At 55.1% G+C, this 22,491-nt stretch overlaps 7 protein-coding genes across 7 annotated transcripts; all 7 read left to right on the top strand.

Moving 5' to 3' along the window:
• Positions 1 to 3,304: 3,304 nt before the first annotated feature.
• JKF63_02572 (uncharacterized protein) lies at positions 3,305 to 6,196 on the top strand (the record flags this gene model as incomplete). The annotated part of the gene is made up of 1 exon (XM_067898597.1): positions 3,305 to 6,196. The coding sequence occupies one exon, from the start codon at positions 3,305 to 3,307 to the stop codon at positions 6,194 to 6,196; it is 2,892 nt and encodes a 963-aa protein (XP_067754754.1).
• Positions 6,197 to 7,698: 1,502 nt separating this feature from the next.
• Positions 7,699 to 8,730, top strand: JKF63_02571 (uncharacterized protein; the record flags this gene model as incomplete). Its single annotated transcript, XM_067898596.1, has 1 exon — positions 7,699 to 8,730. The coding sequence occupies one exon, from the start codon at positions 7,699 to 7,701 to the stop codon at positions 8,728 to 8,730; it is 1,032 nt and encodes a 343-aa protein (XP_067754753.1).
• Positions 8,731 to 9,174: 444 nt separating this feature from the next.
• Positions 9,175 to 10,830, top strand: JKF63_02570 (uncharacterized protein; the record flags this gene model as incomplete). Its single annotated transcript, XM_067898595.1, has 1 exon — positions 9,175 to 10,830. One exon carries the CDS (start codon positions 9,175 to 9,177, stop codon positions 10,828 to 10,830), a length of 1,656 nt encoding a protein of 551 aa, XP_067754752.1.
• A 521-nt stretch (positions 10,831 to 11,351) lies between these two features.
• Positions 11,352 to 12,419, top strand: JKF63_02569 (uncharacterized protein; the record flags this gene model as incomplete). The annotated part of the gene is made up of 1 exon (XM_067898594.1): positions 11,352 to 12,419. One exon carries the CDS (start codon positions 11,352 to 11,354, stop codon positions 12,417 to 12,419), a length of 1,068 nt encoding a protein of 355 aa, XP_067754751.1.
• Positions 12,420 to 14,329: 1,910 nt separating this feature from the next.
• Positions 14,330 to 16,486, top strand: JKF63_02568 (uncharacterized protein; the record flags this gene model as incomplete). Its single annotated transcript, XM_067898593.1, has 1 exon — positions 14,330 to 16,486. One exon carries the CDS (start codon positions 14,330 to 14,332, stop codon positions 16,484 to 16,486), a length of 2,157 nt encoding a protein of 718 aa, XP_067754750.1.
• Positions 16,487 to 17,220: 734 nt separating this feature from the next.
• JKF63_02567 (uncharacterized protein) lies at positions 17,221 to 17,496 on the top strand (the record flags this gene model as incomplete). The annotated part of the gene is made up of 1 exon (XM_067898592.1): positions 17,221 to 17,496. The coding sequence occupies one exon, from the start codon at positions 17,221 to 17,223 to the stop codon at positions 17,494 to 17,496; it is 276 nt and encodes a 91-aa protein (XP_067754749.1).
• A 1,627-nt stretch (positions 17,497 to 19,123) lies between these two features.
• JKF63_02566 (uncharacterized protein) lies at positions 19,124 to 21,502 on the top strand (the record flags this gene model as incomplete). The annotated part of the gene is made up of 1 exon (XM_067898591.1): positions 19,124 to 21,502. One exon carries the CDS (start codon positions 19,124 to 19,126, stop codon positions 21,500 to 21,502), a length of 2,379 nt encoding a protein of 792 aa, XP_067754748.1.
• Positions 21,503 to 22,491: the final 989 nt, after the last annotated feature.

The following is a 22,491-nucleotide window of genomic DNA, read 5'->3' as shown; positions in this document are numbered from 1 at the left end:
TCTTGATGGCCATTGGTGGCAGCTCAGCACAAGCCAGGCTCACGATTTATCAGAGGAACGCACTCATCAACTGCGCTTGTGCGCTCTTGCGCTATTTCCCTGCTGTTGGTTGTGTGGAGCGCAGGCATGGTCCCTAGCTGGTACTGTACTCACACTGGGATTGTACATGGCTGAACGACGCCATGAGTTGCTGAGTGGCCGGGCTGCTTGACAAGATCTCGATAGGATTGCATGTTCTGTGGATGCCACATTCGATCCTGAACGACTTGTATGTGGTCTCCGGGGATTCTAGCACTCTGGTGTATCAAGGAACAACAACAAAGAAGGGCAGTGAGTTCGACGCACTCATACAGCAGAACAAACATGTTTTGTGTGTAGGTTTCCCAACTCTCAAGCACAAAGGGGAGGCAGGCATAGTCTAGATCTCTTGCCGTGACCCTACAAAGTGAGTGCACTCCGCCTCCAGCCCTCCCCCCGCGACCTTCAGGATAGACGCCCCTCGATTTCGCCCACAAACGGGACGCTGAGCGCACCCATCCTGGATGAGGAGGCGTGTAGTGTTCCCAACTCCGCTTGACGGGTCTGACATCGCACGTCTCCGAGGGGAGGGGGATGGGGGGCAACTACTAGGAGAGCTCCGTATAGTGCATGACGTGATCAGACGGCGGGTCAGGTCGTTGTAGACGACCAAGATGTCGTCGCCGTGCAGCAGATGCAGGCCAGCTGCGGTTATGTGTGTGTGGGGGGGGGTGGTAGTCGTGGACTTGTGGGTGAAGTATTGATTTCTGAGAAAAGTATGCGCGTTGGTTCTTCTTTTTTTCCCTTGATTTGTGTATTAATACTCTCTTTGTTTCTACTAGTTGGTTATTGGTGGTGTCATTCATTCACCCATAGGCTCCTTGGGAGTTCTGTTCTGTTTTGTTTTTTAATTCACATGTTCTGGAAGGATTGTCGTGCTGGTGTGCACACAATGGAAGGACACGTCAAGTGATTCTATGTATATTCCCGCATATGTTCTTTTTATATATATTTCAATTGCTTAAAAACTATATATATATATATGATCACTCCGCTTCTTACTGCGAAGGTGTAGACCATAAAAGTATTTGGTTCTTTCGTTGGGTGTGCGTATGTGCGTTATGACGCGAGTCCGCAGTGTGGTATCTGAGTCTCCTTCTCGGGCGAGGGGCAATGCACAGATCGCTCACTTCGTTTTCTATTCAGTGTCTCAGATATTCACTCATTTTTTTTTGTCTTTCCCCGGTGCTTCCATCCTGTGTGCTCGACAGGGCGTCTGTTTCTCTTGGTGTTTATACCGAACCGCACTATTGCGTTGATTCGTCCCCTCCCCTCCCCCCCCCATCTACCCCCCCCCCCACGCCACCATTTCTTCGACTTGCTGCGCTGTTAGGGGTCCCTCGCTTATGCGTCAACTTGAAGCTGCTGCTGTTTCTTTTTCCCCCTCCTTTTCCCTTTTTTTTTCGGCCCCACACATACCCCCCATTTTCTTTTGTCTTCATGATCTTTGTCTCATACTGAAACCCGGACGCGTCGCCTCTGGCTACAAGTACACTCCTCACACTGTGCTTTGCTTTCTTCTGTTATAACTCTCTCTATATGTATTCTTTTAGGATGACTGATGGGCCCCCCCTTTTTTCCCCCTCTCCTCTGCGACTTGCGTTTTTCCCTTTCGTGTGTGTGTGTGTGTGTGTGTGTGTGTGCGTGTGTGTGCAAGTGTCTGTGCGGGATGTTCGATACGCAAGAGGTTTGGCGCCATGAAATCCTTTCCTTTTTTTTCCTCTCTCCCCCGTCTTCGCATTTACTTTTTTTTTCTTTTTGGCAAGCCGTGTGGATATGTTTGAGCTCGCTCTTCCGCGCAGCGAATCGACGTTGACGTTTATTTCGGTTGCTTGGGGAGCAGCAGTTTCTCTTTTGAAGTTGATTTGAAGCACGTGTATGTGCGTGTGCGTGCAAATGCGGCTCGCTATCCAGTTTTTTTTTTCTTGCTTACTCAGCTCCCCCTTTCCTCTTTTTTTTTGTGCTGCGCTGGTCCACCTGTGGTTGTGCCTCTTGTTGCTTATCGTTGTGGCGTCGGCTGTGTGGGGTGTGTGTTAATTGTTTTCTCTAAGCGTATTTTGTAGACCTCTCTGCCTCCCTCCCCCACCCCCGATGATAGGAAAACATGGTCTTCCCGTGGTCTACGTTCTGAAGTGTGGGCTTTGCGGGAACAGGGAAGTGATGCGAAGGGGGTGGGAGGAAAGAAACAGGGCGGCATGAAGGCTGAGAGCGGAGTGAAGGGCCACACACACACACACACACACACATACACATATAGTGAGCAAGTCGACGCCAATCTCAATGCATGTTGAGCGTTGTAGGCTCTCAAGTACATGTGCTCGTAGGGGAGAATGCCCAGAGGGCATGCTCCTTGTGCGGGGAGACGGGGGGGGTTGAGGCTTTGATTTGTGTATGCTGTGTCGTTCATATCTGCACTGGAATTTGGTCTCCCCCCCTTCCCTCCCACCGATTTCATCTTCAATAGTCTCGTGCTCTCTTTTTGTTGTAATGTATCGGTTGTTGCGTTTGCTTCTGTCCTCCTCCCCCCTCCCCCCGCGTTTCATTCTTGTTTGCCTGTCTTTTTGTTTCGTTGTCTCTTCTTTTCGGTTTTATATAGGTATGGGACAGGCAGTGTAGGGTGGGCACCGAGAGGCGAGAAGGTGGGGAGGGAGGGAGGGAGGGCACTGCTGGAAACGCGTCGGTTGTGTCGACTCCCCTTTCTTTCCCTTCTCCATATATCTTTTGTATTTTGATTGCTTCTACTCTTGATGGGTTTTTGGACATCTCTCTTTCTCTCTCTCTGGGTCTGCAGGATTGGCACTAATGCGCGCGCATGACGCCTTCACGTCGATGCATGTTTTATGTATCGGCCAGCGGCCAGGCGACGGAAAAAAAGAAACAAAGCAGAAGGCGGGGAGAGGGGGCCGTTCTCGTCTGCCCTTTTCGTTGGTGGCCTTTGGTACTCCCTCGATGCGTGTTCGCATGATGGGGCGCGCTCCCTAGCTCCAGGGCGGTTCCCTGCATTCGACAAGTGCACGAGTGTGATCTCGGTCGCCGGCTTGGTTTATCTCGTTTTTTTTTTTGGGGGGGGCACAAGTACTGTTGTGTCTAGGATCATCTAATGTGCTCTGGCCCCCCCCCTCCCCCCCCCCTTCACTTCACTTCACTTCATTGGTCATCTCCTCTTCTGCACACAAACACACCTGGCCCACTCCGTACATCCACCACACCCAAAAAGGATGGGACGATGTCCACGCGGACGTATTGCGTCATCCCACATGAGGCGCGTCAAGACACCCTTTTCCAGGGCGTCTTCGAGGATGGGGTCCGGGTGCTCTACCGCGGTCGATTGCAGTCACTTGTCTTTTCTCACGTGCTGAGCCCTGCACATGATTACGTGAAGCACATCAATGGCCCACTTCTAGCCACATTGCGTGACGGCGGCAACGCGACCCTCGTCCTTGCGACGCCGAACTCCGAAGATATGGCGCTTTCGCCCAAGTCAACGGCGTCCGAGGGGAATCGCAGCACATCGCAGATCCAAGCGAATGCAAGAGCGACCACCTCGCGTGTAGCGTCATCGTCGGTGTTGGTTCAGAAGCCAAACACAGGGTTAGCAGCGGCCAAGGCGGTGGTGATGGAGCTGTACACCCAACTCTTTCCGTTGTTATTTCGGAATCTGGAGGGCTGCTCGACAGCTCAGCTTTCCGTGGTGACAGTGTCGGCTTCAGAGCGGGTGTTGCTAGACAACTTCTGCGAAGATCACCGCATCCGCACCCCCCAGGAGGCGCACAGGAAAACACTCACACGCACCACCTCTGCCACGGAGTGGGGCACGCTCTTACAGTTCCTCGAGGACCGCCACGCCGCGGTGGAGGAATCGCCGGGATCCGTCGAGGGTCAGACGGCATGTGTGGTGACAGTGGAGTTGCAGGGCTATGGTCGGCTCGTCGTCGTGGACGCTGCCAGCGCGCAAGACTTGTTGCAGCAGCTGACCCTCATTCTTCACATGCAGGCGGACGGTGCGGCTCGCACCTACCCTTTACACGTACCTCTACGGGATCTGTTGGAAAATAATGTTGCGCCGCATGCAACGGTGCAGGTGCTTTGTGTGCCAGCGCCGCAGGATACAGTGCGACAAACAATGCGTGTTCTTCACTTTGCCGCCACAGTGGAAGCGGCACAGAGCAGCGGAGTTGCTCCTGGGCTGGATGCATCAGTGTCAATGCCACGCTATTCTAGGCCACTGCACAGGCGAAGGATGCCGTTGTCACCAGCACCGTCGAAGCTTTTCTCGAGATCTGCAACCTCAGCGACTTCTTCATCCATGGAGGAGAACCCTACGCACCGCAAAGGTTCCGCATCCAGCCCCAGACCTGCTGTGATGCAATCTGCTCTGGCTCTAGACGTAGTAGGGGGAGCTAAGTGTGGTAGCACCAGTAGTAGCGCTAGCGGTTTTCGTGAGCGGACGCCGGCTCGGTTGCCACTGCCGAATGTACAACTCGATCGAGATCGTCAGCGAGTGCGTGAGCAGCACCTACTCAAGCGCATCGCCGCCCTCGAAGAACAGCTGCGCAATTCGGAGGAGCAATGCCACAGCGCAAAGGCTGCTTGCGATCAGGCAGTTCAAGAGCGCGACAAATATGAGCGCGAGCTTCGCGGCAAGGCAAGTCTCTCGATGGATCTCCAGCGTATCCATCAAGCGACGAAGAAAAGGAATGCAGATTACGCGCAGCTAGTTGAGAAGCTCGCGGGTCAGGTGCATACACTGCAGCGAGCGGCAGCACGCCAGAGGGGACAGGGTGCTGCAGTGGTGAAGCAGCTGCGGCAGGTGGAGGCGGAGAAGGAGGAGTTGACGAAGCAGCTCACGCGGCTTCGTAAGGAAGTGTTACTCTTCCGAAAGGAGGCCATCTGCCGGGCACGGCGGACTACACAATGGCGTATCGCGCCGATTGAGGCGACCGTGCCATCATTTCAAGCTTCAGAGCAGCGGCTGCCTTTGCAGCCCCAAAACGTGCGCCAGACGATGTCTTCGTCAGTCTCTTCAGCCCCTGCTAGTGCTGAAGAGCGCAACTCCCCTCGCGCGCGGCGCATCTACGACAGCACCAGCCATGTGGAGGCTGCGTTGGGAACCAAAGACGTTGATACTATCTCCCCCGCAGAGGAACAACAAGCCCACTTGGCGGCGATCACGGTGGACGAGCTTCGCTGGAGGAACTATCACTTGGTACAAGAGGTTGATCGATTGCAGGAGCGCCTACTAGCGGCTCTCTCCGCAGCGGCAAAGCGCGAAGCCACTGAGGGCACCGCAAGTGATCTGGCGAAAGTCGAGCGCCACGAGGGGGGCTGCCTCATGTGCGGTCGGATGCAAGAGCGTGTGGAGTGGTTTCAAAAAAGGCTGGCTGATGTTCTCCATGAAAAGGATGCGTTGCAGCACCCCACGGCTACGTCCAGTGCCCCCTTTCCGCCTGGCGTGTCGAAGACCACGGATGCTGCAAACCTGGAGCGGAGCTGCAGTAGTAGTACGTACTCGCGATCACCCTCTTTCGAACTCAGGGGCCACAACAATGACAATAGAAATGGTCTCACGAATCGTCGCAGCACATCTCAGCCAGCGCAAACGAGTCCCACCAATACCACTCAAAGCGTTGCAGCAGCTCTACTCACTGGCTGTGCATCACTGAGCGCCCAGCTTGCGTGCGCACACTCGGAACTAGCACGTAGGCTGCTCAGCGACGCCTCGGCAAGTAAGTCAGCTAACAGCGAGCTTTTTGAACCTCTTTCACAACTTTCTCCTCTCATTCTCCATGAACATCAAGAGGCCGTGTCTGCCCTTGCGGATTCGCTGCGGCGCATTGCCGAGAGGCCGGCTTCTCGCCCGGCTACCCGAGGCTCAGCCGCCTTCCCTATATCGGTGCGAGATGCAGGTGCAGTAGTGCAGCCGCTGTTGCCACCTGTGCCCCGTTGTGCTACTGCGGCAGACGCCGACACGCTAACGAACTACCTTTCCTTTGAGACAGAGCGTTGCCAGCACCTGCGTGCCTTTATTCCGAGTTTTGCGCAGTTGGCAGTCGCCACGGAGCACATCGCCATGCGTCTTGAGACAACGAACGAGGTGTCCAACTCCAGGGCAGAGTGAGGGCGCACGAGGGAGGCGTAAGGGGGGGGGGTGGGTGGGCGAAGCAAGGGGATTTGCCGGCCTGAGCGGAGGCGATACGAGTATTCAGGTATCACTTTCCTTTGCCATTAAAAAAAAAATGGTCTCTCTTGGAATTCCTTGTCTGCTATGCTCTGTGGTCGGTCTCATCGCTTGTCCTGGTTTCTTGCCTCACCGTACTTGGTCTTTTTTTTTTGTGACGTGGGGTGGGGGCGCAGTGGAGTGTGTTGCCTTGTTATGTTGCGCTCGATTGAATCAATCCTTTTTCACGTGGCGGTGGGTGGAAAGGTGGGTGGTGCCCGTACTTTTGCTCAATCCGCTTTTTCTTCCCCTCCCCTCTCCCTACTCACTAAATCAACATATACTTCATAGACGTCTAGATGCGCATGCGGGTGCCCCCCTTCGTATGTGCGTTTGTGTGTGTGTGTGAGTGTGTGTGTGTGTGTGGCTGATCAAGGTGCTTGGATGTGTTCCGCTTAGGGTCAACCAGGGTTCGGTTGGAAGAGTAGCGGTGCCGACAGAGGAAGCGGGGGGGGGGAGTCATGGTGGTGTGACTTTGTTTCTCTTCTCATATACAAGAGCGACTGTGGCCCTTACCCCTCTGTGTCCTCCCACGGCCAATCCGTAGCACGCGGTCGCACAGCACCCCACTCACCCTTCCCTTTGTCACACATGATATATACCTTCCTCCCCCTCCCCCAAATGAAGAGGCATACGCCCACCACGATCACCGTCACATCCACAACATCAATCGAATCCATCCGCCTGAGCATTCAGACGCAACAGCGTTACGCTCGGATGGCGAATGCGATTCATGTCGGTCTGCGCCGTTCGTCGCCGTTCCCGGCTTATGGTGTCCCCCCAACACCAACAAAAAGACGAGGAGCTTCCTCTCGAGCACCACCGCCAAGCAAGGACAAGAAAGAGGGAAAAAGAAAGATCCTTGATTGGGGCACAGAGCGCCTTCGCTGTAACGCAAGCCCGGGCACCCACTCACCCCGCACTCACTTTGTCAACAAAAAGAGGTCAATATAAAAAGATCTGAATACGAGCGCCGAATGCACCCGAATTTTATTCGCAGCCTTGGATGGGGAGCCGGCGGATGTAGAATCGATGCCACCCCCCTCTTTTTTTTTCCCCCTATGTTTGTCCTCACTCTTTGCCGTCACCATCGCCTGTGCTTCTTTCTTTTTCATCACTCATTTCGTTCCTTTCCCCCTTTTCATGTTCTGCACCCCCGCTTGCCGAGTGCCGTTCTAAGTGAGTCCTCGGCAGGTTGCATCCAGAAGGGCGAGGGGGTGAGAGGGTGCGGTAGAAAAAAGAACGATCGCGTGAGATTGGCGTATCTGCAACCATCGCAAAACAACTGGCGCGTGTGTTTCTTTTCGAAAGTCCCCCCCTTCATTGCTTTCCTTGGTATATATATATATGTTCACTTCTGTGCATGTATATCTGTAATTAAAAGTCTTTCGCTCTCCTGTCAAATGCATTCCCTCACCGCGGTGGCGTACTCGTCTCCGGAGTACACGCACTGCATTAGTGATTCACGCTTTCGGAATAGTGTCTACGAGCCTGAGGCGGACACGTTTCTCTTTCTCGAGGCGCTCGACAAGGATGCCAGGATGCTCTGCTCGCTTCAACCAGAACGCTGCGTGGAGATCGGCTGCGGCTCCGGCACTGTGATCACTCATCTTCGATGTTTACTACTGTCCTCTGTCGCGGCGGCAGGACCACAGGGCATCGATGCACAAAACCCTGAGCGCGGCTGTCGCACGAGCAGCAGCCCTGGCACCTTTCGTGATCCAATCTGCTATGCCGTTGACGTGAACCCGCTGGCTCTTGAAGCTACCGCGATCACGTGGACGGACACCCTTCTCAAGTACTTTCGGAGGGCCGTCCTGGCCGACTTTGGCGAGCACTCTATCCAGGCGCCCATCCCAGCCTTGCTTGCGACGCCGGTAGTAAATTCGGCGGACAGCGCCGCTTCGCCATCACCGTCTGTGGATGCAGACGATGTGACATCATCTGCCTTTTCCGCTTCGACCTTGTGTCTCCGCCGCTTCCAGGGCGACCTCTTCGACGCTCTGTCTCGTATCGATTCGGTGTCGGTGCTCTTTGACGTCGTTCTTTTCAATCCCCCCTACGTCCCGACTTCGCTGGAGGAATTACAGAGTGCCATAGCCCAAAAGGACGTCATCACAGCAGCGTGGTGCGGCGGACCAAAAGGTCGCGTTGTGCTCGACCGCTTCTTGAATCAGCTGCCCTCCGTTCTCTCCCGACGCGGGATTTGTTATGTGGTGCTCATCAAGGAAAACGATGTCTCGGACGTGGTGGCTTTCGCCCAGGCCGCGTTTCGTAAGCACCTACGCTGCTGTGGCATGAGCGACCTCAGGGACGAGGACGACGTGCTGGAGGCCAAGGAGGTGGCGGCGCGCTACACAGGTGAACATTTGAGCGTGTACCGACTGCGCTACCTACCCCGATTCCAAAATCTCTTTGAAAAGGGTGGGGTGTAGTTAAGCATTCAGATTTTCTGATATAAATAAATATATGTTTTTCTTTTTGTCTCCGCCTCCTCTCCAGATTGCTGTGGTGTGGCACGAGGCGGAAGAGGGCTCATGGGTGGCAGCCCATTCTTTGTGTGTGTGTGTGTGTGTGTGTGAACTACTCGACACAAGTCGAACCGCGCCAAGTACGCACTTCCATACTCGCTTTCATTTTTTTCTCCCCCCTCCCCCCCTTCTTTCTTGCACACGCATTGACGTACGCGCACAGCACCGGCCGCGTATATACATATATATACATACATATATGTATATATATGGCCAAACCACTCGGGTAAAGAGGGGAGAATTCAACGGCAGGCGTGCTTATATTTATATATACTATACATATAAATAAATCTAATATATATCTATATATACACACATATTTAAAAACGTTCACAGCTGTGTGTACGTATGCGAGAGATCTTTGCAGCAGAGCCGCCGTTCACGTGCACGCGAGCGCTCGTTCTGATCGTTTCAGAGCCCAAGCGTGCGCAGGCGCTGCTGCAGGCCGCAAATTTGCACTGCCCCTTTGGCGACGCTGAGGGTGGGCATTTGAAGCGGCTTAGGCAATGCCGCCGCATGACGCGGTGGTCGGTCTCACAGGCCCAATCTGCGTCACCCACGACCCCGTCCCTGTGTTTAGAGCTCCTCCTCACCGTTCAGTCATTCGAGGCATGTGACACGGCGCAGGCGCCGCCTGTCTCGACAAGCATGGCTTCATCATTTCACACAGTCAGTGCAGTGGATGCCACCCCGAGTGTGGTCAACATGAGTGACGGCGCCTTGACCAAGAAGTTTCTCTGGCCTCTCACTCCTGCAGACGAGTCCCTGGATGTGGATCAGGTGCTAGGACTGCTCTCCAGCGATCTGGTGTCGACAGCGAAGGTGGCGCAGTTTCGTGCGTTCGTAGAGGCGGCTGCTGCTGTGGCCGTCGGCAATCGCAGGCCATGCGGTGCCCAGCAGTTGCCGATTTGTGTTGAAAATCACTGCGACAAGGCGGAGGTCCATCCGCTCAAGCTAACCTCTTGCGCAGTTGCTGATGCCACACCCGCCTCGACTGCGGCCAGTCTCGAGCCTCTCGCGTTTCAAATCGTCTCTGTGCCAACGAGGGCTCCAAGACTGGATCCGGTGGAGTGGGCGAGCGCGAATCGCGTGTGGCCACTTGCTGTACCCCGTCCCCTTGAACCAACCCCGCCGTCTGCTGAGTGGACCGCAGAGGTTTGTGGGAACATGGTACAGCACGTTTTTCCTCTCTGCCGCGGTCTGTACCGCGTGTGTGAGGTTCGCAATGAGCACCTGCAGTCCTATGGGCATTCTTCGGAGACGGAGGCGGGGGATTCCTCACAAACGGCGCCATCCCCGCAGATCACGGCGACTGTAGAAGCGGTCGCTGGGGAGCATGGGCCCTGTGGGCTGCTCGACATCGTAGCTGTCGTGCTTGACCCATCCACAGGGTGCGTGAAGGCGACGAGTTCCGGGTGCAAATCTATGCGAGTGGATAACCCTGTTGCCGCTGCACCATACTGTGGTGGCTTCCCGAAGACGCCGCGCGACGAGTGCACGGATTCACGGAAGCGGCAGCGTCCAGCTATACCGCAGAAACCGAACCTGGTCCTTGAGCATCCCGTGATGTACGCGTTGAAAAAGCTCGCTGCAGCGCAGAAGCGGCAAAAAGATCGGGAACACACGATGCCGCCCTCCAGCGACATGGCCGGGACCACCCCTGCTCCTGAGGGCTTGGCTCTCGGGCCCTCCAGTGTGGCCACCACAAAGGGTACGCGCCAGGTGAACAGTTGCTCTGCGTACCTGGCGAATGGACTGGACTTATACGTGACACATGAACCGTGTGTCATGTGCGCCATGGCACTGGTGCACAGCCGCATTCAGCGAGTATTTTTTCTCTTTCGCAACAAGGTGCACGGTGGTCTGGGCGGCCGCTATTACGTGCATTCGATTGCCTCGCTAAATCACCACTTCAGTGCATACGAGTGCACAGAGGCGGCGCAGCTGTACACACAGGTTTGGCAGCACAACCTCGAAAAAGAGCACGCTCTTCCTCTTGTATAGAGGGGGAGGAGGGAGAGGGAGGGAGGGGGAGGGGAGGAGCAATGACGCTGCTTCATATCACCCCTATGCGTATTTATCATATAACACATGATGAACACCGCGTTGTGACGGTTCGACGGCAGCGCTGATACAAAACCGCTTGTCTTGCAATGTGGATTTTTCCAGAGCGACATCTGTAAATTTGAGTGTGTGTATGTGTGTGAAAGGAGGGGGGGGGATGCGATTAGGGAATCCACAGTCCTTCGCCTTCACATCTACTGCCTTCGCTCATCTCCAGAGTGGTGCTGTCAGTGCATTGGTCCCGACCTCGATTGACACCTTCCCCCTGCTTGTGTTGAGGCCATTTACTATAAATACTTTGGTATCCCTGCCGCTGCGTCTTGCTCGCACTCTGTTTCGTTTTTTTTCTCTTTCATCTGATACCAGGCGCAACACACACACACACACACACACTTTGACAGACGACAGGCAAACACACACGACCGTCCCTGTTTGCACTAGTGCGTCGACTTCTGTGAAGCATGAAGCTCTCGGTGGTTCTTTCTACTCTACGTGGAAAGGACGTGAATTCAAAACTACTCGTCGACTACCTGACTCGCTCAGTGTTGACCCCGATCGAGACCAGCGCCTTGAAGACGACTGGGACAGCCTCGGCAGCCTCAGGACAAGTGAAATATCGCTGCCCCCTCACGGAACTGCAGTGCGGCCACGGTAGTGGCGTCAATGTGTACCTCGTTATTCATAATCAGCATCGCAGCACCTTCCTCGAGCATAGCGTGCACCTCTACAGTGCCGCTCTCGATGTGTGCCCGCAGCTCTCCATCAGCATAATACCCCTCATTGGTACTGGAGAGGAGGCTGCACACGACGCGGTAAACCAGGAAGGGACTCGCGCGTTTGCGGCCTCCCCGCCTTGCGCGCCCTGCAAGCAGCGACAACAGCAATTTGAGGAACTGTGCCCCGGTGGCGGTGAGGGCATGGGGCTGTACGAGGACGCGGCAGCCGTACTGCGAGAGTGGAGGCTGGTGGACAAGAACTTTATGCGAGATGCGAAGGGGTTCCAACCGAACTACCAGTATGTCGCTGTTGGCGGCACCTTTGACCACTTCCACTCGGGCCACAAGGTGCTGCTTTCCACCGCTGCGCTGTATGCGGTACAGAAGCTGCGCATCGGTGTCACGGATGCGGCGCTCTTGAAGAAGAAAAAGTTTGCAGAGTCACTGCAGCCATTGGAGCTTCGCATGGAGCATGTTGTGCAGTTCATGCAAAAGATGCGCCCAGATTTGGAGCTGGAGGTGGCGCCAATCTCAGAGATCAGTGGGGGCACAAAAGACATCGCCGATATCGAGGCGCTCGTGGTGTCGCCAGAGACAGCGAAATCACTTAGTGTCATTAATGAAATGCGCGCCGCAAATGGCGGTTTGGCTCCGATGGTGGGTATTCCAATTCCCCTGGTTCAATCGCCCACTGGCGAGTCGATCAGCTCCACACTCCTGCGGCAGCTCCAGGCGTGGAAGGATGACGGTGGTGTACTGGAGGAGGTCGGTATGCATGAGGGGGTGAAGGCCGGGTCGGGATTAGGCCCATAAGGGAAAGCAAGGCCCGTGTGTTTGCTGTGTCGATGCTGTGATGCATGTTTCGGTTTTTTTTTCTGTGGCGTCAGCCATCTATTCAGGAGAGGAGAGCGGGGGCAGGGAGGGGGCCAGAGGCATGTCGCGCTACTCTGGTGCGGGCGGTCAGGTCCCTGAGTGGCCCTTTTTTTTTGGAGGAGCGACCGGTGGCACTGAGCAGGCGTCTACCATCTTCTTCTCAGGTAAGGTGTCAAGGTGGCTCAAAGCGATCTCGCTTTTGGCTCTCATTGCCTACCGACGGGCGAGTCTGGGCCGGCGTGGTGGGGGACAGTTTTCGAGGCGGAGGTGAGGGGGCGACCTTTGAAGTGGGTGGCGGACCGGGCGCGATGCCGAGACCGGGCTCAGACGACTGAGTTGGTGTCACTCTGGCGCGTGTGTGCCGTTGCTTGGCACCGCGTGACGGGCCTGTAGACATTGCCGGGCCCGGGGGTGGGGGGAGGGAGGGTGTTGAGTTGCGCGGGGCCCGACCTCCGAGGATGCTGTACGAGGGAAATGTGCACTTTGATCCAGAGAAGAAAACAATGCTGATATTCGCTTCTTCTCACGTCTTGACTTGTTGCGCCACCCTTTTCTCATCATTGGGCGTGCGATGTCGCCTTACTGGCTCGTACTCTCCCATTTTGTAAAACAGCTTCAACTTCGTGAGTGTTGCTGTGCGCCAACCTCTTTTTCCTCTTTTTCCCTTTTCCCCGATTTGATATTCTCTGGTCGTATTGCAGCTCAACGTACGTCTCATTTGTTTTGTGTTTCTGCACATCTATTTTCCGAAGAGTGGCCCACAGGTGCGCACATACACACACACATATATATATGTGTGTGTGTCTGGGTGCAATGAACTCACCTCGAAAACCACGCAGGGGTCAATGTGTATCCGCACAAGCGCAAATGTGTAGGCTTAAAAGGTCATCAGCGAGAGAGCCTGTCATCTGTCCAAGAATCATCTCACCATTTGCTTCTCAAGGCCACCTTCTGAAGGTAAAGCTGATGCTTTGTGTTGCAGCCGCCTCCCCCTCCCCCCTCCCCCCTTCCCCTCTCCCCTCCCCAACGTTTTCCCGTTGCTGGGTTTTCTGCCGTATGCGCTTTTCATGGTGTTGCGTGCGTGTACTAGAAGAGCCACATGTACTTTGTACACCTACATACATATCTGTGCCTATATATATATATATATCGTTGTTCAATAATGAATGCGCGCCTTGATTAATGAAGACGGCCGGCTCAGACGCCCTTGCTCTCCTCTGTGTCTCTGTTTACTTCCTTGTGCGAGTTGTAGAGTTCGCTTGAATCCATTTGGACTGAACAAAATATATATATTGCATTTTCTTTGTTCACAGTTTTTCTTTTCAAAAATATATTGGAACGTGACGGTGCGCCAAGACCGAGGGGTGGGGGGGGTCAATCAAATTTCCCTGTGTGTTCACTAGAGGTCAGATGTTTCTTCTACCCGTTTGTGCCATCTTTCGACTCCGCTTCTCGTTTTGATGAACAGGCGTCGACGATATGATGGCCCCCATTTTTGTCTTGTTTTCCACTGCCCGTGTCTCCGCAGCAAGTCCCCCCCTCCCCTCCCCTCCTGCCGTTCTCCCTATTTATGTCCTCACCCGCTGAGACATGCGTTTGAGAAACCAAAAAAAATGGCGTGCCACTTCTCCTATCAGCTTATCAACTGAGCAGATGCGTATGCGTATTCTTTGAAATTGTTCTCCTGTTGCGCCCTGAATCCATTACATAATTTTCGGTATCAGCGGCCCAATCGCACAACTCACACACACACATACACACACACATAAATATATACGCACGCACACACCCGCTTTTGGGGATCTCAGAGTCAAGTTCATCATCCCCCCCTCCTCCTCCTCCACCAGGTGATGTCTTCACCGATGAAGGCCTCGACAGGGGAGGGTGATAATGCGCTCCAGCTCCTGCGTTTTGCATACCGTTATATGTCATCCCAGCGGCCCTTCATTCTTTTGTCCGCCCTCTTTATGGCTGGCGCAGCGCTTTTGAGCATTACGATACCCGCCCTCGCAGAAGAGATTGTGTCATATGGCACCGAGAAGTTGACAATGTCCACGGAGGGCGTCTCGCATTCTGTGGGGAGATCCAGCGTGGCTTCACTGGAGGAAACGACGCCGACACCTAAAACTGGAACGCCTGTCGACTCCCCAGGCGTGGGCACGGGCCACTTTTCTTCTTTGGGCCTCGGTGCGCTCAGCGAACGCATCTTCAAGCCATTTATTCCAGTGCTTCTCGTCGCTTTGCGCGGCTGGACCGGCGCCGTTGTTGAGGGCACTGGTGCGGGGTCGGTGGCAGATCTGAGCCCCTACGTTGAAGGTGTTCTCTGCCGCTGCCTCCTCATGACCGTGACGATCATTGGCTACCATATTACTTCCCTGTTTGCACACCTATCAGCTTACTACGCAGGTACTGGTGCGCAAAACTCCTTGGTGCAGGACAGCGTGCAGCGCATTCTCCACACCGCCCATCCCGATCGTGTTGCTGTCGTGAACGCTGTGAAGCTTGCACAGCTGATCACCACGAGCGGACGAGCCTTGAACGACGCAATAGGTGAGCTCTTGACGAACGTACTCTCGCAGGCGATGTACACCGTCGGCTTCTTCTCCGTGATGTATTTTCTCTCTTACGAACTCACTCTGACCATTATGGTTGGTGTTGTGGTCATTCAGTGTCTCTTTTTTTTGCAAGGGATGTCTTTGCACCGCCAGGGCAGCCGCGTGACGGCAGAGGAGACAAGTGTGCAGGCGTACATTGCGAATATTCTGCAACGCAGTGAGACTGTGTTCGTCTTTCGTTGCAGTGATTTTGTGGTGGGCCGCACGGCAGAGCGATTGGCGCAGGTGCGGCGGCTCACAAACGGACTCAACCGTAGCATCCACGGCTACGCCGCCATCAGCTCCGGCCTCACCCGTCTCATCTTTGTGGTGGCGCTTGGGCTGTCGAGCTACTACCAGCGGAGCGGGAAGCTCAGCATGCGGCACACTATCTTGTATTTTGCCTGCTTCCAGTCGTTTGTAAACACCCTCGCGTCCCTCTCGTCCGCTGTGGGCGAGCTGCGCGCCACGCTCGGGCGCCTGAGGACGTTGGAGGCGGTGCTCCGTTGGTACTCAGAGCCCATGGCGGTCACTGCGGGAGAGCATGGCGCTGCAGCTTCGGAGGATGCCGTGGTCGATATACAGGAGTCCGCCACAGCAGCTGTAGGTTTGTATCACATCAACTTCTCGTACCCAGCGGTGCCGGCTTTCTTCAGCGAGGTTGGCGGCACCGTTGGCTCGAGGGACGCAGTTGCCGCCTTGGAGAATCGACTGAGTACTGTCACGGGCAGTCACCACCACAACGGCTTGTCGAACGTGAGCTTCACAGCTGCCGTAGGGGGCATCACAGTTCTTTACGGTCCCAGCGGCTCTGGGAAGAGCACGTGTCTGCGGCTATTGTGTGGCCTGGTGCGGCCACGCTCCGGCACAGTGCGCACGCAGCGACGAGCCGTGCTGTTGGAGCAGCAGCATGCCATCTTTATCGGTACCGTCGCAGAGAACATCCTGCTCACCGATCTATCGGGCTTTGGAGGTCGAAAGGCTGAGGGCGGCGCCATAGAGGACGAAACGCTGTTGAGCAGCACTTCTCCGTCGGCGACTACCGCGGCGACCTTCGCAGAGCTGCAGGGCCGCGTCACGGACGCATCGGTTAAAAGTGGATGCACAAGCTTCCTGAGCAACCCCTTTAGTACTTTTATCGAGAGCGCCGATCACCCACCCTTCAGCGGCGGCCAGCTGCAGCGCATTGCCTTGGCGCGTATCTTCGCACAGACGGACGGGTATTCGCTTGTTCTCCTGGATGAACCCACCACAGGGCTCGACAGGGGCGCCGTGGACGTGCTGCTGGAGACTATCAGGGAGCTACGTGACAGACACAACAAAACGGTGCTTATTTCAACGCACGATGACCGTGTGGCGGTGGTGGCGGATAAGGTGATTGATTTGTCTACGAGCGCAGTGAAGACGCACTGAGGGCAGATGGGGTATTCTTTCTTTCAGATGCGGGAGGAGGATGTGGTGCGGCATGCCTCCTGCAGCATTGTTATCGTATAATGACGGGTGGGCTGAGGGTATCAGTCAGTGCGCAATGGACAGGTGCTATCGCCTTATACATTTCCTGGTGAAGTTTTGGTGAAACACGTTCTTGAATGAAAACGGCACGAGGGGAAAAAAAAAGAGAGAGAGCCCCCCCCCCCTTTGAAAAAAAAAATACAAAAGGCGTCATGCGCGGGCTTCATCTTTTGTTTCTCATCACCTTTCCTCTATTTAGGGGTATTTGTGTTATTCCTGTGGTGCGGGCACGCTGTTCATGATCATTGGACAGCGTGAAGCCTGCCAGTGCCTCTTCACGCACAAGTACGATGTCGTCCACACTTCATTACATCCTGGACCACGGATTTTTATGTTTTGTGACCCTCTTGGGGATTCCTCCTCTCCACTCTCGTGCCGTGTCTCTGCTTCACCTGTGCTACGACTTTTTTGGCGCTGGCTGATGCGACATGCGGCGTGTGTACCGTCATTCATCAACGCATCCCAAATCTATGTAGCTCTCCTTTTTCACTGCTGTCCCCATTGGACTAGACATTTCAAGAGCAACTGCGGCTCAAGGAGGTGGCAAGGCACTAACTTCTCGCTGCGGTTGGCGGCTGGTGTTGCATTTTTTTTTTTCGCCGTTGAGACGCACAGACACCACGTGGCCACGAACGATGCGCCTTACTGCGGGCAAGATTTACTTTTGGGGTGCGATCACTATCGTTTTTCTCACTTCTTGGAATCGTCATTCCACTGCGAAGCTACGCAGCGTCGTGGACACGCTGAAGGAGGAGCGGATGCTTGAAGCGGAGCGTCTACGTCAGTATCAGCACGGCGGCGATAGTGGGTCTGGCGGCGTTGCCACGGCGGCGTCGGCGTCAACGGTGCCGAAGCACTTCAACCCGTACTATAGGCAGCAGGAAATCGAGAACGCCTCCACAGATAAATGATCTGTAGAGACCGAGGGAGAAGCTTAGAGGTGGGGGCTGTCGCTCGAGTTAGGGGGCGCTGTCGTTGGTGCAAGCGAGCCTGCACTTGTTCGTACGTGCATGGGTGCTCACCCACTTTGCGTGGCAGCAGGGGCAGGTGTGTCTTTGGCACCCTTCGTATACCCCTTCAAGGCCATGCGGATGCATCTTGTGTTTGCTCATGACTGAGTGTATCACTCTATGGATAGAGTGCCCCCCCCCTCCCTCCTCCCTCCCCGACCCACCCAGTCTGGGGTATGCGGAGTACAGTGCCGGCTGTGTGTGTGGAAATCACGAAGACCCCCTCTTCCTCTACCAGTAACTGTTTCACCACCAAAGGTGGTGACAAGGTCCGCCACCTACGACGTGGGTGAAGACAATGGGATAAGTGAATAACAACGCCTGTGTGGGTGGTCATGAACGACGTTCATCTAATTGACACTCTCAGTAAGAGTGACGTCCATTCACAAGAACGCTCTCTTCTCCTACCTGTGCCCCTGTGTTTCATGCCGGGGAGACGACTTACGGGGGGTATCGGCGCGAATTCAGCGCACATTTTCTCCCCTCGCCTTCCACAGGTCACAAACTGTTCAATTCTCCACCCCCTCTCATCCCCCCCCCCCCCCAAAAAAAAAAAAGAGGGGGACGGACAGGGTGTGTCATTAGAAAACAAGGCGCCGCCGAGAAGTGGCACCGAAAGGCGTCACTGGATAGCTGCAAAGGGTGGGGGGCTCCAGGCGATATGCCGTTGCGTGCTGTTTTTTTGTCCGGATCACCCCGCTTCCATCAAGCGTACCTCTTTCATCTGTTCTCTACTCCGTGCATGTCTGTTCGTGTGGTGCGCAGCGTGTTGCAATTCTCAGGTGCTCGTGGCTTGACTTTTCCTGGCTCTTATTTTCTCCGTTTCTTCTTGTGTAGTGGTTTCTGTTCGGCTCTCTTGACACGGTCACGCCTCGGCTCACACTTCGTTTGTGTGGGTGTCTTTTTTTCCCTCTCTCTTTGTGTCCAGTTCTTTTTTTTTCCCCTTTCCCGCACTGTCACACGCACACACACACACACACACGCACAGCGGTAGCGGCAGAGAAACTCGCACTGATACTCGTCCGTGTGTGCAAAGTCAATATTGCAACCTCCCTCCCCCCTCCAATTGGCGCGAGCCACTTATTGAGCTGTGTCCCCTTTCCTTTCCCTCGTGTGTATGCGTCTGTGAGCTGGGCGGAGAAACATGCCGACAACAGCATTCCCCTCTGAACGCACATGCACTCGGCGGCCACGCAGGCCGCTGTACGGCGCTGGATCCCCCTCGGCACCACTTGCGTCTTCGGCATCAGGTGGCCTCGGGGTATCCACGCATGTGAAGCGGTGGAAGACGTCGCTGGCATTGACACAAGCGAATTTTTCTACGAACAACGTGGGCTCATCGGCCGCTCTTGCAGGCGGCTCTGCCGAACTCAGCTTTGCCCACCCCTCTTCAGCGCATCCTTTGCAATCGCCAGCGCCTCCCCCCGGCACCTCCCCAGCGCCTTCGACGTCCACCGCTGGAGCGCTGCTTGCCGGATATGTGAACAGACAACAAATACTGCAGAGGGCAACCACCCTATCTTCATCCATGCGCAATCATGTGCAGGATGTTATACAGATGGAGGAAGGGCAGCGGCTGCTGTCGAAGGCAAATCGTGGTCGGCGTCAGGTGTTTGAGCAGCTGCAGCCGCCGCCTCGTGAGTCACCGGCGGATCGAAGCGTCGCAAGTACTGCTAAAGAGGCGGGGGTGGTCGCCGGGGACGCCACTGATGAATCACGACCCGCACGTAGATTTCCCACCGATTCAGCGCCTGTCAGTGCTGCTGCGGGAGTTCTCGACGACTCGAGCGACGCTCTGCTACCCGTAGATATCGGTTTTGAGATGGCCACAGACGGGGCTTTGGATGTCAAGGAGCAACTCGAGAAGCAGAGGAAGGAGAAGAGCGAGATCCTCTCCAAGTTGCGCGGGATCCACCAATCAATTCTAGAGCTCAGCGACGGCGCTGCCGTTGAGGTGGTGCGGACCCAAATCCCAACAAGTCACCAGGTTGCCACGAAGACAGATGGGTCATGTGACACAGTTGTGCCTGATGACCTTGGCGGCCCGGTGACGGATGGAAGTGCTGACCGAGGGCTTTCTTCTTTCAAGGAGACTGGAGACAACTTGGAGATGATCCGACAGTTACGGTCGACGCTGAAAGAAATGCTGGATGCTCACCGTGCTCCTTTCGAGTCTGAAGACTCGACGTACAGCTGCAGCGGTCGGAGGGACGCCACGGAGTTGTTATTTCCAGGCTCGGCTTGGCTTGCCCAGGACGCGACTTACCGCCCCCCTGCGCCTCCGCGAACATTCAGTACAAACGCGTTTGCGGTCACGCTGGAGTACCTCAGCAGGGGCATCGCCTGCATTATACGTATCGCTGATGAAATGTGTGTTGCGACAACTTTTCGCGCACGCACGGATCGAGTCATTCTGCTGCCCCACCTCAGTTCTCTGCAGAAGTGGATGCAGCAGGTGGAGTGCTGTCTTGAGACGGCGGAGCGCCACCTCCGTCACTTCACACTGGGCGAGACGGCGTTGGTGGAGGACGGTGCGTTTGAGATTAACAGCCTGCGCGAACAAACACTTCTGTTGAGGGACTCGCTGACAGCGCAAGAGCAGAAGCTGAAAACATTGTTGGAGGCAAGGTCGGCGGTGCTGCATCGTCTTCGTAATCTCAACAAGTGTTGCTACCTCTGGGAGACACACCTACTTCACCGGATCGACACCGTTCACGGTGACGCCGCCGTACCTGTCGGAAGCAATGTAGGTCGGTCGGGAAGCGGGTCAGCCTTTGCGTGCTTTGCTGCCCCTACCCCAACGGTGATGTCACTGCTTGGGGAAACGGACGTCGGTGTGGGTACGAACGTAACTTCGGTGCCCGATGTCTGCCTAGGTGCTCCACTTCTGTCCACTGTAGCGACCCCGGTACACACCGAGGCCCATTCTATGTCTCCTAGGAGAAAGGAAACCTCTTTTTCAATGGCGACCAATGCCTACACACTGCCTCGGTATCCTACAATGCGAAACCGCCCCCCTGAACGTGCCAAGATTTTCAGCTCGACCACGTCACAGCGACACTCCTTTTCTGCGCGGAGCGCGCTATCGCAGACATCGCCCTCGACTTCTACGGGGAGCCTTGAGGCATCGGCGACCTCGACGCTGCAGCAGATTGAAGAACGCGTCGCCCGCACGTGGTGTAACCCGTACGTTCGAAAAAGGCATCTACGCGAGCGTGCAGAGCAGGCCTTCGAACAAGAGCAGCTGCTGCGCGCGCAGGCAGCAGTGGAGCAGTGGTCTCTCGTGCACGCCCACACGTCGGGCTCTGCTGAGAGGAGCAGCTTTGACCATCGGACCTCTGGGACAGGGTGTTCACCGATCTTGCAATCGGGCAATTTCATGTGCTTGGGGTCGGCTCGCCTCTCCCGATCTATCTCCGCTACGTCCGATATCGACCCTACGGCAGATGCCGTGAGAGGTCGGCCTTCATTAGTGCGTCTGACGCCCGTCATGCGCATTGGCAGAATCAGCACAAATCCGGATGTGATGTCGAGTATTAGCCGCCTCGGAGACTTGGCGACGATGACCATACCTGAATCGTCCAATGCTGTTGAAGAGTCGTTGAGTGAGCTGGCAGATATGCGTGTGATTCAGCTGCTGCAAGGATTTGCGAACAGCATACCCGACACCGGCACGGGCATCTCTGACGGTAGAGCAACCGGTGCCGGGGAGTGCAACCCGGGGGGCAACGATGGGGACGATTCCGCTGCCACTTCACGGTTATCGTACTCACTCCGCGGTGATGTCAAACTGGATGAGAGTCTGCAAGCTCAAACGCTGCGTAGCATGCTGCGTATCAGACGTTATCTCACTCTGTGCAGCACACGTTTGGAAAGACCAACTCACCACCCTGAAAAGAAAAATTGAACCAAAAAGTCGGGACTGGGAGAGGGGACATAAATGTGCACATGTATGTATATGTTGTGTCGAAACAAGAGTCCGAGGGGAAACGCATCTAACGAACAAAAGTGACCAACGTAGAAGATGGATGAGCTCGGTAAGGGGAGGAGGAGGGGAGGGAGGGGAGGGGGGGGGCCGGCGGATGACGAAGGGGGGCAAAGGTCCGAGGCCGACAAGCGGTGGTCTCACGCCGCTTTGGGCCTCTTTCCCCATACTTCTCTTTCGAGTTTCACACATACATATATATATATATGTATATATATATAGTTTCACGCATCGTCTTCGCGACACCTGCCTCTGTCTGGCTGCAGTCGTTTGTCCTGACGCCCTGCTGCCTCCCCCTGTTGTTGCTTCTGCTCGCTTCGCGGTGTGATCTTTTCTGAAATCCTCCGACTCCCCCCCCCCCCCCCCCCCCCCCAAATCCCGCCAGGGGGGGGGTCGGGGGATTGTCGCAGCGCTTATGTAAATCATTCTCGTTTTATGAAAAACGTGCGGCGAGATCGGGAGTCGCCGCAGCTAACTCGGTACTGGAACACACACGTGCATGAGCGAGGATGGGATTTTCGGAGAGAGTGTCTACGCTACTCCGCATGTGCACGCTTATGTTTGTCTCCCTCTCTCTATGTGTATCCATTGAAATGAAGTTACATGTTTTCATGTGTTCTTTTCACGATCTTTCTTTTTGTTTTTGTGCTTCGTATGCGTGCGTTTATCCGCATTCTGCTATGTATTTTACAAGAATCAAGGCGCCCAACAGCTCTTTCAGTGTCAGCATCGTGCTGCCTGTCTGTCTTGCATTCATACTCAAGACCCTCCGTTTTTGATCTTTTTCGTGGGACCTTCGCATTTGATTTGAACGCCTACGAGCGTGTCTAGGTGTCTGAAGGCGAAGAACAAATTTTATAAAGGGAAAAAGAAACGAGCGTCTCTTCTTAGTGGCGGAGGGAGAGCCCTGG

This window comes from Porcisia hertigi, chromosome 32 (assembly GCF_017918235.1).
Source record: "Porcisia hertigi strain C119 chromosome 32, whole genome shotgun sequence".
NCBI lineage: Eukaryota > Euglenozoa > Kinetoplastea > Trypanosomatida > Trypanosomatidae > Porcisia > Porcisia hertigi.
This window is presented reverse-complemented; position numbering and strand designations above follow the sequence as displayed.